This window comes from Rhipicephalus microplus, chromosome X (assembly GCF_043290135.1).
Source record: "Rhipicephalus microplus isolate Deutch F79 chromosome X, USDA_Rmic, whole genome shotgun sequence".
NCBI lineage: Eukaryota > Metazoa > Arthropoda > Arachnida > Ixodida > Ixodidae > Rhipicephalus > Rhipicephalus microplus.
In genome coordinates, this window is record NC_134710.1 from 399,834,116 (window position 1) to 399,847,150 (window position 13,035).

A 13,035-nucleotide genomic window follows, 5' to 3' on the forward strand; every position below is an offset into this window, starting at 1 on the left:
TCTCTATAGCGCAGCCAGCTAACTAAAAGAAAATCGCACTCAAGAAAGTGATGTTTTGGGAATTCGTTCCTTGGAGACTGGCTTCACAAGAATTGGGGCGTTGCAGATCGGGCCGCAGGAATCATGGGGCATGCTGAGTCGGCCAAGCTGTCGTCTGGTTTGCTTTATCCACTTGGCCAGATTCGGGCCGTTACAATCCTGTTTTGAGTTTCGCGAATTTTGTTTGGGCTGATTCAAACGATTTCATACGAAAGATGTTTCATCACCCGTGCAGGCGGCGACATCGGCACCGGGAGCGCGCGGGCAAGAACCGCCGACGAGTCCGCGCCGCCACTGCGAGGCCCGAGAGGCTCTGGGACCACGCCGTCATCCCATATGAGATTGAGTCCAACTTCAGCGGTGAGGTTTTCGGCGTTTTTTTTGTTCCTCGACGCAACGATTGATCTTATAGACCGCGGCCGTGATGCCGCTGCATGAACGATGATTTTTAAGAACTTAAAGGGGCTTTCTAACGCTTGAAAACATCGGAGCCGACTGCATAACTGGGCCACGCCGCGGTGGTCTAGTGGCTAAGGTACACGGCAGCTAACCCGCAGGACGCGGGATCGAATCACAGCTGCGGCGGCTGCATTTCCGATGGAGGCGGAAATGTTGTAGGCCCGTGTGCTCAGATTTGGGTGCACGGTAAAGAGCCCCAGGTGGTCGAAATTTCCGGAGCCTTCCACTGCGGCGTCTCTCATAATCATATGGTGGTTTTGGGACGTTAAACCTCACATATCAATCAAATGTGATTGTAGCATTGGTACAAAATAGGGATTACTATTGGATTTATTTTTTATTAGCCTGATTTTTCACTCAAGCGACAGAAAGTAAAGCTCTTCGACTTTTCCAGCTTGAAAACTGCAAAGGCATTCAAAGAATGTGCCGAATGCCATGTGCTGAAGTTAGCGCGCTGGGGACGCTCCGGGCGCTGGTATTTGAAGAAACGAAAAGAAAAAAATGTAATAGTGTTGATAAATTTGCGTCATTGCATAAATAAAGATAAGTAAAGCTACAAAACACAAAAGAAGCGTTCGTAAGCTGGCTAGTTTCGCACGTGTCGTTCCCTCTTCAAGTACCACATTGTTTGTTACCATCGCAACACCGTCCTTAATACGCTGGACGTAACAGGCAATATGTCATGCGAGCTCACTGTGCGGTAGGGCTTTCAGCTCATTTTATTGGGCAGCCTTTCTACGTCAGAAGTCGAGAGAAACGCAGTATAAGGAGAGCTCGCGAAAATGGAGTATAGGGTAAGCATTTATTTCACTGTATTTTGGTATCTCTACGCTGAATAACTTTGCGCTGCTTGGCTCTATCGCTGCCGTTCTTGTGGCACTGATCTATTAAGCCGTCAGTGTACACAACCAACTACGAAAAGCAAGTAAAATAATGAAGTCATGAAAAGTGTCAGAGGACCCCTTCAAAATATCTATGAGCCACCAAGTTGTGCCTCAAACTTGCCTAGAACTAACTTGCGAGGGCTTCCACAAAGTATACATAATAAAAGCATTGCTGAATGCTCTACACCTAGAAGGTATAGACTTGAAGTGATGCTGGATATTCTATTGTGGCAAGTTTCGTAATTATTCTTAACGTGGGAAGGATTTATACCGTGCCGCACTCATGGCTTGGGCTACAACGATCTTTCTTACAAGTTCTTTGCCATGCCTAGCTAAAACAGTAAATTCTGAGGGTAGCATAGCCTTACCGAGGCAAAGAAAACAAACCGATAGATTTTAAAGGCAGCCGAAGTTCAGAGCCTGGGTGAAAAAAGTGTAGGCAGGTCTTCCATTTCCCTCTCTTATATGTAAATGAGCGACCTACGGCACCTACCCTTTCAGTAGTTTTAGTCCATGTTTTACACTGTTCTTAAGTTTCATTTTAGTTTTTAATGTATTATGTCTCTTTTTATGTTTTGTGTGTGAGCCCCCTTGACTTCTCTGGCTTTACTGTGTTTGCCTCAGTCGGGTTCGGGATCAGTTATATATTTTCACTTTCATATCGAGGGCATACTTTGTGGCGTAGGAATTCAGACTGCGTGGTTAGCTTCGGTTGAATGTCTTTTTGGCAAGCAGTGCTCACGTGGCTTTCACCGCTTCTTTTCTTCATGTTATCTTTCGGTTGTTTTGACGCGTGCCTACAACAAGGCCCTGCGTTCCAAATAATAAATCGGTCATGAGTTTAGCGCTGTGTGTGTGTGTTCTTCCTAGACGTTTTGTCCCTTTTGCGCTGATAAATCTACGCCCCGCCGCGGTGGTCTAGTGGCTAAGGTACTCGGCTGCTGATCTGCAGGTCGCGGGTTCGTATCACGGCTGCGGCTGCTGCATTTCCGATGGAGGCGGATATGCTGGAGGCCCGTGTTCTCAGATTTGAGTGCATGTTAAAGAACCCCAAGTGGTCGAAATTTCCGGAGCCCTCGAATACGGCGTCTCTCATAATGAGATCGTGGTTTTGGGACGTTAAACCCCACATACCAATCCATCAAATCAGCGTTGATAAATCTACGTCAAGCAACTGACAGCTAGTCGATTTAAAACGGTGTACAGAAGGCTCACGACCTCGTTTGTTTGAACTGTCACGCCGGCGGTGACGTATCTAAGTGAGGCGAGAGAGAACGTATTCTACTGTGTCATGTCACTTTCCGTCAACAGTGCAAGTGGCGCATAAGCAGCGACCCATTCGGTTCGAAACGGGCTTTAAATACTGATTTGGCGAGGACGTATTTTTCTTTGCATCTGAAAGTCACTTGCCCTAAAACTTCGAAAAAAAAACGTGTCTCGTGTAATGAAAAGGGGAGACAGAGTTTAAAGGTTTAACACCGGCTGACTGCGCTGTGCAGAGGCAATTGCTAAAGCGAACAAAACGGGACGCAAGGTGAGAGTTCAATTTCTTCCGGATCCAGCGAACATATATGGGCTTATGAGACTAATTGAGGGTGGGTGTGGCATCTCAGAATTTCCTATTTATGCCACATGACCTACAATAAACATCTTGCGACAACCATGACTGTGAGGAAACGGCCGGACAACTTCACCCGGGTGTGCTTGTGCAGCTATATCAAAACGTTCATGACCGTCCTCGACATATAGAACGATTGCTCCTTGCAGACATGAAAAACATCCGAAGTCATTTTCGACACTATGGACTTTAATTAAACGCGCTGTTCCGATAACAAAGCTTTGCGGAATGTATGACCGACTCCGTGAGTTTTACGGACTTTCATCGGGCTTGGAAGCAGTTGTTGCGTTTGCAGTAAGGTGGAGAGGTGGGGAGAATGAAACAATCTATAATTAGAATATGCATTGCTTCCACTGTTCTACAACGCATGTACTGTGTGTTTCCCGTATTGTTTCCTCACATTATTTACCAACTCCAAAGGCAACGCTAGAAACGTTGATGCAATAAAATTGGGAAAATTCCAGCAATTATTGATTCGTTGTTGTCTCATATTACTGGCAGAAGTAGGCACCCTATATTGAACCGGGCTACACGGCTTTTGCACTTTTAAGGAGGAATCGAGGAATTTCAGTAAACTGCGTTCAGGATAAACTCTAATTTATATTCAAATTTCTCAGATCTGAATGTTCGGCCATTTTTTCTTCAAGTTTTTCTGTTTGCATAGTTTAAAACTTTTACAGTTTAGACAATCTTGATGATTGGTGTACTATTTGCAATGTGGCTAACAGCATGTGGGGCATTAACTTTACTTGACGGGCTCTATGCAGACGCATTTCTTACGCTCGAGCTCTACGTAGGCCTATTAAAGTTAGAGCTGCCATAAAATGAGTATTGGCAGGCTATATTGATAAGGAAGAGCGTATTCATGCCGTGCCGAGAAATAACCACGCTAAATATGTTGGCTGTCATCAATACAATAGACAACGTTACTTTGAATAGCGTGCTAACACATTCAGCAGATTGTGTTTCTACGAATGTAGTTTCTATGTGCAGTATTTCAAAGAAACTTGAGTTGGCCATTGCGTTCTTCTCTGGTACAGAGATACATAGGCCCACATGTTGCATATAGATGCATGCATAAGAGAAGAGTAATGCACTCGTGCGCAATCGGAACTTTGCAACGCCCGGCGGGGCGAGCTATAAACCCGTCTCCGCACGGAGTGACGGCCACCGGGCCGGCTGGCTGGGCAGGCCATTAATTGAAAGTGATCGCGTCGTCGCTACCTCGGCACAATGATCGCGGCTCGTGCGAATGCCGGGGCGTCCAAGCCACCATTGATGCGCCGGCCCAAAGGAGCATGCTCCTTGCAGACATCGATTCTTAATTCGCTATACGCAATGGAGTGGAGGCCCAGCTGCCGAACAGAGAAGGCGAGAAGGCCGTATAGCTGCGGCCGGCCTAGCCCGAAGCCAGTCGCGCACACTCCATTCCCACTGCGCTATATAGTTGCGTGAACCGGTATAGTATACATAACGAGTTTTTGCGCATTCTCGAGCCTTGCGTGGCAGAGGGTAGTTTAATTTTCCTGTTTGGAGGGTACGCCTTCCGTTATTTAGCATGGCGTGGACGATTTCTACAAGAGAAGCTGAGAGGCAGAAAAAGATGCTGCCACGTTCCCCTTTCGAGTTTCTGTTCTCGCGTGTCGGCGCTGTGCATGCTACGCAAAGGCTTCTTGCCTGGCTTTTTTTGACTTGGTTCTTACGGATAAAAAAACAAAGCCACTCGTCCCGAGCATAGCGCACAGTCTACTCACAATGTACATGCACATACGTTTGCACGGGCCACTTTTCCCTCTTCAATTTACATTTATTGCTCGTTCTTCTGTTCTTTTGGGTGTTCTTCTGGGGACGTCATTACAGACGGTCAAGTGTAGCTAGCTCACTTCACTCGGGTAACTAAAGATGGGCGCGTGCAGACGACAAACACGGGAGGAGTATATGGAATTCACAACATGGAGTGACACACGGAGCTCGAACAACTTCACCCGCTGCGCTTACAAACGGCGTTGTGGTGGCGTTGCGACGAAGGCAGCAATGCTTCACAAAACTGGCCCCCTGGTCGACGACCCAACAGGCTTGCAAAGCAAGAAAATTAGGCAAGGGGGACTGTTACGAGAGACGAGAAATATTGCGGTGCACGGTGGCCCACCCTGTTCGCGGGAGATAAGCGGATGACGAGGCGGAGCGCGCGACAAATGACGCACAGATGAAAAGTAGGTGAGGCTGTCTGCAGCAATGCCGCCAAGAAGGTGAAGATAAAAAGGAAACAAGAGGCTGCTGCAGGAGGGTCGTTGGGGAGTTGTGTGGCTCGGACGGCGTCTACAGTCTTCGCCGAGAGGGAAAGGGGCTGTCCGAATACAGCGAAGGAAGGGTTCTGTCGCCGTCACTACTTGAACTGTCTGTCGTCCACCACAGAGAGCTATTGGAGGAAAAGGAACGCCACCGTTCTCTGCAGTTGCTGCCGGTCGTCGCAGATACAGAGCACCGTGCCGGGAGGGTGTCGCGGTAGGAGGGTGTGTATACGACGAGGTGCCGGTAATGAGAGCGCCAGCACGCAGTGCGCCCGCGGTTCTGCGGTGGCCGAAAGAATTTACAGCCGCCAGAGTACGTAGTCTCAAGCGCGCGCTCGTGGTTTCGAGAGTAAGAAGATTAGGGCCTCGGAAGAATTATTTAGTGCTCTTTGGTCTTTTTTATTACCACTTCCTCTCTTGTCGTTCGATCCGGATCGATGCAACTGCAGAAGCGAGAGGAGCATGGTAACTAGACATTCAGCGGCTGGGAGCGTAAAAAAGGGAAAGGGCGATGAAAAGCTGTGACTCAATTCTAGTAAAGAAGAAAGTCGAATGGCCACGGCGCAATTTAATAAGCGACGCCCGACAGTCCCGCCAAATTCTGTGTGAAACCGAAACGCTTGTTTACTGCGCTTCTGCACAATGTTGGCGCTCTGATTCGGCAACAGTGTTGAAGCCAAGAAATTTCAAGCTTTCAGAAGATTTTCACACTTGCGTTCAAGCTTCCTTAAAACGTTCTGTTTTACTGCGATCCGTGAGATGTACCCGTGTCAATTTATTTCGCATGCGCATATTTTGTAGCACGCAGAAAGTTATTTTTCGAAATCGAAACAACGACGTCGAACCGAGCGGTTTAAGCTCAGCGGTACCTAAAACGCGAAAAAGAGGAAGTGTAATGCACTACAGCGCTAATCCCATCAGCGTAGATTAAATGTGTTCAAGAGAGGGTGGTTTCCCGTCTCATTCAAGTGTATCGCTTTGTGTTTAAAAGCAAATGTCAAAGACACATGACTGCCACACCGCGGGTGAACTACACGTTTGCCTACTTTTATTCATCTCAACAAAACCACATGAAAGTAAAGAGTTTCAGATTTCTACCACCTAGGAAACATCCAGCAATACCACATGTCAACGTTCACCTGTCGCTTTCTCCTTTGGAATACGAAAGTACTGCTATACGAAAATACACCTTCACAATTATTCTGTTGCTTTAAATATCACCTTTGCTCACTAAGAACAGCCTAAATGACCGTGATACGCGGAAAAAGTAAAAGTTAACCGGAACGAACGCATATGTGCGTTGCACCCAGTTCTCCGGTCACATGCTGTTGTGTTCGGACATTTCTGCGATCATGCAGCATTTTGTGATATTCTGAAGAAATTCACAGTATAGAAGATTGCGCTCCATAGCCAATTCGCGACGTATTTTGTGAGATTTCACTTGGCGTACACGCACCGTGTACCCACCGGTCCAGGCTCGACTGTAGTGAGGCTACAGTCGAACCTGGACCGGTGGGGAGCATAGAGATTTTCATATTCAATGGTGACATATACGTTTTTAACATGTCACAGTGACTGAGTTTTTGGACTCTATACAGCGTGAACTACCGGAAGAAATTTCACCATTGAAAATTCCACTCGGGTGCTCTTTGGCCAGACGTGGTGCTTGGCTATTTACCGCCGTAAATCACTGTCATCGTCGCAAGGTCTGTTTTCGGGCGCGTGGCTAATAGTTCTTCGCTCCAACGGGAACCCCGTCGTCTCACGTTCAATTTGTGCTTTCGTGGCACTGCGCACAATCAGTGCGGCAGGACGCGAGCGCGCGAACGAGGGCACGTCGTCGACGACGGACGAGGCGCACCGCCCCTCGACGCGAGTCCTCGGGTTGAAGTCAGCCGTGCCAAACAGGGCTCTGCGTCGCTACGTGCTCCGAGGCGAATCGAGCTCCGCGGTAATAAGTTTCAGGACAGCGAACGCTCCACCGAGAGCACGCAGCGTGGCCTTCCTCGTCGGGCTTCTTGAACTCCCCACCGCTTTCTCGACTCGTTCTCACTCACCGGCTTGTTGTCCCACGGCCTTCTGCGGACTGTCGTTACCGTTCGGGTTAAGGGTGGCACGAATGAGGTTCGAGTGCTGACCATACTTGAATTCAAGAGCGTCAGGGCTCTCACTCGCCTTATTTTAGTTCGTTTTCTTCTGTCCCTCCTTTTCAGAGCATTTGCACGCACATTGTAGTAACTTTACTTGTCAGCAGCGACAGCGCCCACTTGTAATCTCTACACTGGTCCTGCTTACCGTATAGCAGCTTGCACCACTGCTTCCAAGTTGTTGCTTTTTACAGCAGGCAAAAAAGAAACGACCCTAGTTCCTCATGGGCCGAGATCACAGTTTTAATACTTAGCATATCGTATTTACCATATATAAAGACCCTTTCATCGTGTATGTGTTTTTTTATTTTTACCATTATGTATTTATTATTTTTATTATTTATTAATAGTTTTGTACAATAGATAGGGTGCAAACAGCGGTGCCAGCAAAACACAAGGACAAGGACCGTTTTTGGTGCTCGTGATTGCTTCGATTCGGATCGCTGATCGCTTGACCTGTGTTCGCTCTTTTAAAAACGCGCGTCACGGACTCAGCGCTCAACTCGTACTAGCAAGTGGTGGAGAGGGCTGGTTCTCTTTTACATCCTGAAACTCCATAACCTGAGTCTACCTTCACCGTCCATCATGCCTGGCTACGTTGCAACATAGCCGAACGCTACCACACAAACGATAGTTATAGCGTGAGAACAGAACGACGACAAAGAGACAAAACGGACATGTGCGCTAACTTCCAACTGAGTTTGTCGTGGTTTTGTTCTCGCGCTATATCTATCGTCGTTCAAGGTATTCTCAAGGCAAATCCGTGCAGTGCCTCGCTTTACTAACTCGCTGTGAGCGGAAGAAAAAGGAATGACCGAATGCGTGTGCGATACGACCATTCCCCCCTTCCCTGCGCATAACTGAGGCGGTGCCCTCCATTGAGAGAGGCAGTAACGGGACTGCGCTTTTTTCTTCCTTTTCCTGTTTTCAAAGCCACTTCAAAGATAAACGAAGTAAAGATTCCTGCGCACGTTGTTCGTAACACCAATAATTATGCGGTGTGCTAAACAACAGTTTTAAATCTAAAAAGCGTAACTTGTCATTCTCGGGCATTTCAGGTGTCAACACAAGAGGCTTTAAGTATACTTCAAACACGCCTATCAATTGAGCCGCAATTGAGTGGAACATAGAAAGAATACAATTGAGAAGAACCAATAAATCATCCACATATTTGAATACTTTGACGACGTGCGTGCCCTCTAACATGTTCTGCACTTTGTTGCCCATTTTTGCCAATAGTAGATCACTGAGTAGAGGTTCTATGCATGAGCCAATTGACACACTTTTTTTCTGCAGATGAGTGCAATAACTCCATTGAACTGAGCACACGGGCCTACAACATTTCCGCCTCCATCGGAAATGCAGCCGCCGCAGCTGGGATTCGAACCCGCGCCCTGCGGGTCAGCAGCCGAGTACCTTAGCCACTAGACCACCGCGGCGGGGCAGAACACAGTGCCTTAAAGTGGAGTGCACGTAAACGAGACCAGAAAGGCGAAGTGAATCAACCAACAAAAAAAAAAAAAAGAAGAGAGGCGCTTCATGAGCACACCGGCCGCCCCTTCTCCCGGCGATTGTAGAGCGCCAAATTAGAACCGGATGCCGTGTACACGACATAAAGCGCGTGTATTGCATCGTTTCCTTGATGACGTGATTTTTATCCGCTGCTGTGGCATCTGCCCGAAGGGGAAGCCTGCGAGGGGCAAAATATCGTTTGTCTGTACGCTGTCCTGGGTCCTGTAACATTTATGGCTGGCCATCGCATATCCCGAAACCCTCCTCTCCCGATATCTACCTCGGGATACGTGTGTCTCTCTTTGTCCGCGTACGCTGCAGTGCATTACCTATTAGCTTTTGTTTCAATCGCGAAGCTTTTTTGCTGTGCGAGCGAAATTATTTTTTCATTGAAAACGGAGGCCTGCGGATGACATTGATTGCCTTCAAGTGAATGGAGTGCCCTTAATTTTGCGCCCCAAATAACGGATGCGACACGCCCCAGGCGTCTAGGAACTTGCTAACCTTCCTGTTCTTGCGCCTATTTTTTCCTGTCTTCAGGCGTCGTGGTGTCGACGGTGAGTAGGGGCTTCTGTTTACAGAGCTGCCATGTGCGAAAGAGTCGTATGCATAGTAGCCTATATATACGTATGTCACTGTCATCCAGTACGCATCCGCGTATGACTTAGGGGAAAGTAAATAAAAAAAGAATGTTTTCGGCGCAAAGAACATGGAAGAACTAAAAAAGAACTGAGACAAGAAACAGACTGGCGCCATGGAGTAAGTGATGTACAAAAATTCTTAATGAAATAATTGGAAGCGCTAACCAACGGGACACACAAGAGAAGAGAAGAGAAGAGACAAACAAGCGCAGTCTCTTCTCTTGTGTCCCGTAGGTTTGCGCTTCCAATTATTTCTTTATGAATTTGCACCAACTAGCCCGCCTGTCAACCCTTCTGCAATGTGCAAAAATACCTGGCCTGCGCGGAATAAACAACATGGTCACAACGTACACTTAACCAGCCGCCTTTATCCCCTTGTAAACTGTTTGAGCATGTTTCCTGAAAAACGTGCGTACGTTTGCCAAAATGCGATCAGCTGTGCTTTGTGATCCGAGAGCGTGAGAAGCAACTTTATTTAAGTTCTGCGTAAGCATAAGCTGTTTGACACTGTGCATATGAAGTTATTTATTTAGAAACTCAAAGCCCACGCAGTCATTCTTGACATATCTTGGCAAAAAATAGGCACAGGTAGCCCGTGGCTTGCTATTTCGGCTACAAAAACACCAGCGCTAGGCGGCGCATAAAGAAAGGCATGAGCGAGTTTCTCATGACGATAAATTATGACTGAACCATTTGTAGGGGATGGACATCTCTAAGTGAGCACCTGTTACGCAGTTCACATGGTGTGGTACCTCTTGCAATGGTACACAATTGCAGCGCAGCATTTGAATCTGCCTAGCTACACAGGTAACTCCTCTCACAGTGGGTGACCAACGGCTTCACTCATAAGCTCTAGTACGGTCGTTTGTAATTGGTAGGTAGCTCTAAACGCCCATATAATGGAGGGACCATGGCAGCTTGTGTAATACTACGCACGCGCAACTGCTATGAAATATGCGCATACGCAGCAGCAACGCGAAAAATCGCGGGATATATGATCGACGACAACGATGAGTGATTAATTGCGCCATGACCCTGTTATGCAAGGAAGATGTGCCAGTCGAGTGGTTTGTAGTCATATGCGGAACGGTTACTGGAGGAAAGCTTCTGGATTTTATTTTTCTCTTCTATGGCGTCGTCTCTCGGAAGCAGAGTAAAGGACATCAAAGTTTTTTAAATTCTTGCAAAAGGGCGTTTAGTTGAGCTGCGAAAACCAGTTCTGCACGTATTCAGTGACAGCTCTTTTTGTTGAGCGAAATGTTTTTTCTATTTTGCGCATTTTTCTGAAACATTATAAATTAAATTGCGGAATCTCACAAAATAACAAAAAAACCTGCAGGCTTACGGCGTCATCCCCCCATCCCCACAATTTCAAAGAACAGTGAAACATATGGCGAACAAATAGATGTATCGGATGCCTGCTGCCTCCTCGTCGGGTTAAATAAAAAAAGGGCCTAGGCCTTTTCGCTGCTGGAGCCACCGTACCATTATCTTGTCTCATTTCGCGCGTTCACGTCCATACTTCCCTGGTACATTTTGTGTCTCGACGGGTATTTATACTTTCCTCCAGGAGGAGACTTCTATAAGGGTCGTCTTGCTTGGGCGACGCTTTGTTCTTCTTCACTAGCACATAGAAGCTACCATTCCTTCACCGCAGGATGGACTCGCTTTTCTGCCTATCGGTGTCTCGCGATTTCGTTTTTTCAAACGTTAACCCTTACAGTTATCTTACGCTGGAATTCTTGTTTCCTGCTTACTATATTCATTTCGTTGGGTGGGTCCTACACAAAATGGAGGAAGCCTCTAGATTGTCCACCATCTTGGATAAGTGGTCACTGTGCTCAGCCAGTGGCCTGAAGGTCACGGGTTTGATCCCGGCCACAGCGGTCACATTTCGGTGGACGCTTAATGGTTGATGCCCGTGTACTGATACGATCTCAGTGTGCGTTATAGAACACCAGATGGTCGAAATTTCCAAAGCCATCTCCTAACTGGCGTAGAACCTTATATATTATTATTTTCCTTGTTTACATCAATGACCTGCCTAATAATTTTCTATCATCAAATAAATTACTTCCTGATGACTGTGTTATTTATAGAAATGCCTGCACCAATACTGACGCTCATTTTCTGCAACAAGATTTTAATGAAGTTTTTCGCTAGTACACTAGATCGAACATGCAACTTAGCGCTAATAAATGCGAAGCAATGCGAGTTTTTCGCACCTCTAGCTCTATTGATGTTCCCGAATATCTGATTAACGATAGTGTCTTAGATAGTGTTTCATGCTGCAAGTACCTTGGTGTGAAATTTACATCTAATCTCTCATGGCACACTCATGTCACCTACGTAACTAACAATGCTAATCACACTCTTGGCTACCTACGAAGACCCTTTTCAAGGGTTACTTCTGCTCTTAAGCTCATTCTATATAAAACCCTTGTTCGTCCTAAGCTCGAGTATGCAAGCGCTGTATGGAATCCCGGCACCAACACACTAGTTTAAACCTTAGAATCCGTTGAAAATCGGAGTGCACATTTCATCCTCTCAGAATATGCACGCACATCTAGTGTGTCATATTGAAAAATGTTTTGGGCCTTGCACTTATTTGTTTGCGCAGGAAAGTGTCCCGTCTTGTTCTCCTTTATAAAATTTACCACAATACGCAACTAAAACAAGATATTTCCAAACAATACTACATGTCATATAGATGCGACCATCCCCACAAAGTACACATTGTTTTTTCAGATACCAAGTTCTTTCACGATCCTTTTATTCCCACTATCTCGAATGAATGGAACCACCTATCTTCCTCTGTTGCCCAATTGACTAATGCCACTGCTTTTAAGGCTGCTGTTGAATGCGGTGTTTACTCATAGCAGCATTTTTTTCGTTCCCTCTTATTTTTTCTTATTATGTATACTCTTACCCACTCCCTCCTGTAGCGCCTTCAAGCCCCGAAGGTGCTGAATTAACGAAACGAGTAAATATTACGCATTCACATTCAGATTTACGTGAGAATAGGGGCATGCGCGCGAGCACTCACATAATCTATCTCATAGTTGTCACTACAGTTTTTTTTTTCATTTTTCGATCCATGTTAGCAGCCCTATATCCCTGGTCTGGGTTGGCGTATATCGTGACATACAAATCGTCCATGTGTACCTATAAAAATCATAGTGTTTTACAATTCAGGATCATGCCAAAGAGCCTCTAATTTGCCTGAAATAATCCGCTATGTACGAATTTTCGCGCTTTCTTTTTTTACACATTAATCACGTCGTTCATCTTCACTTTTTCTTTTATTTTATGCATGGCTACACGATACTAATGATGTATCTGTACATATAACCATCGTGGTCGTTTGTTGCCGAGTATGTTGTGTTAGCTTTCAACTATCGCACAGGCAGCAGTGCATGACCTATCGAACCGTAAATATTATTC

The 13,035-nt window shown here is 46.3% G+C and overlaps 1 protein-coding gene across 1 annotated transcript in view; it reads left to right on the forward strand.

Moving 5' to 3' along the window:
* tok (tolloid-like protein 1 tolkin) overlaps window positions 1-13,035 on the forward strand; it is a 746,482-nt gene that overhangs the window by 416,611 nt on the left and 316,836 nt on the right. The window contains exon 3 of the mRNA XM_075880185.1: window positions 275-399. Within this exon, the coding sequence (XP_075736300.1) occupies window positions 275-399 (125 nt within the window). The remainder of the gene's footprint in view (window positions 1-274; window positions 400-13,035) is intronic.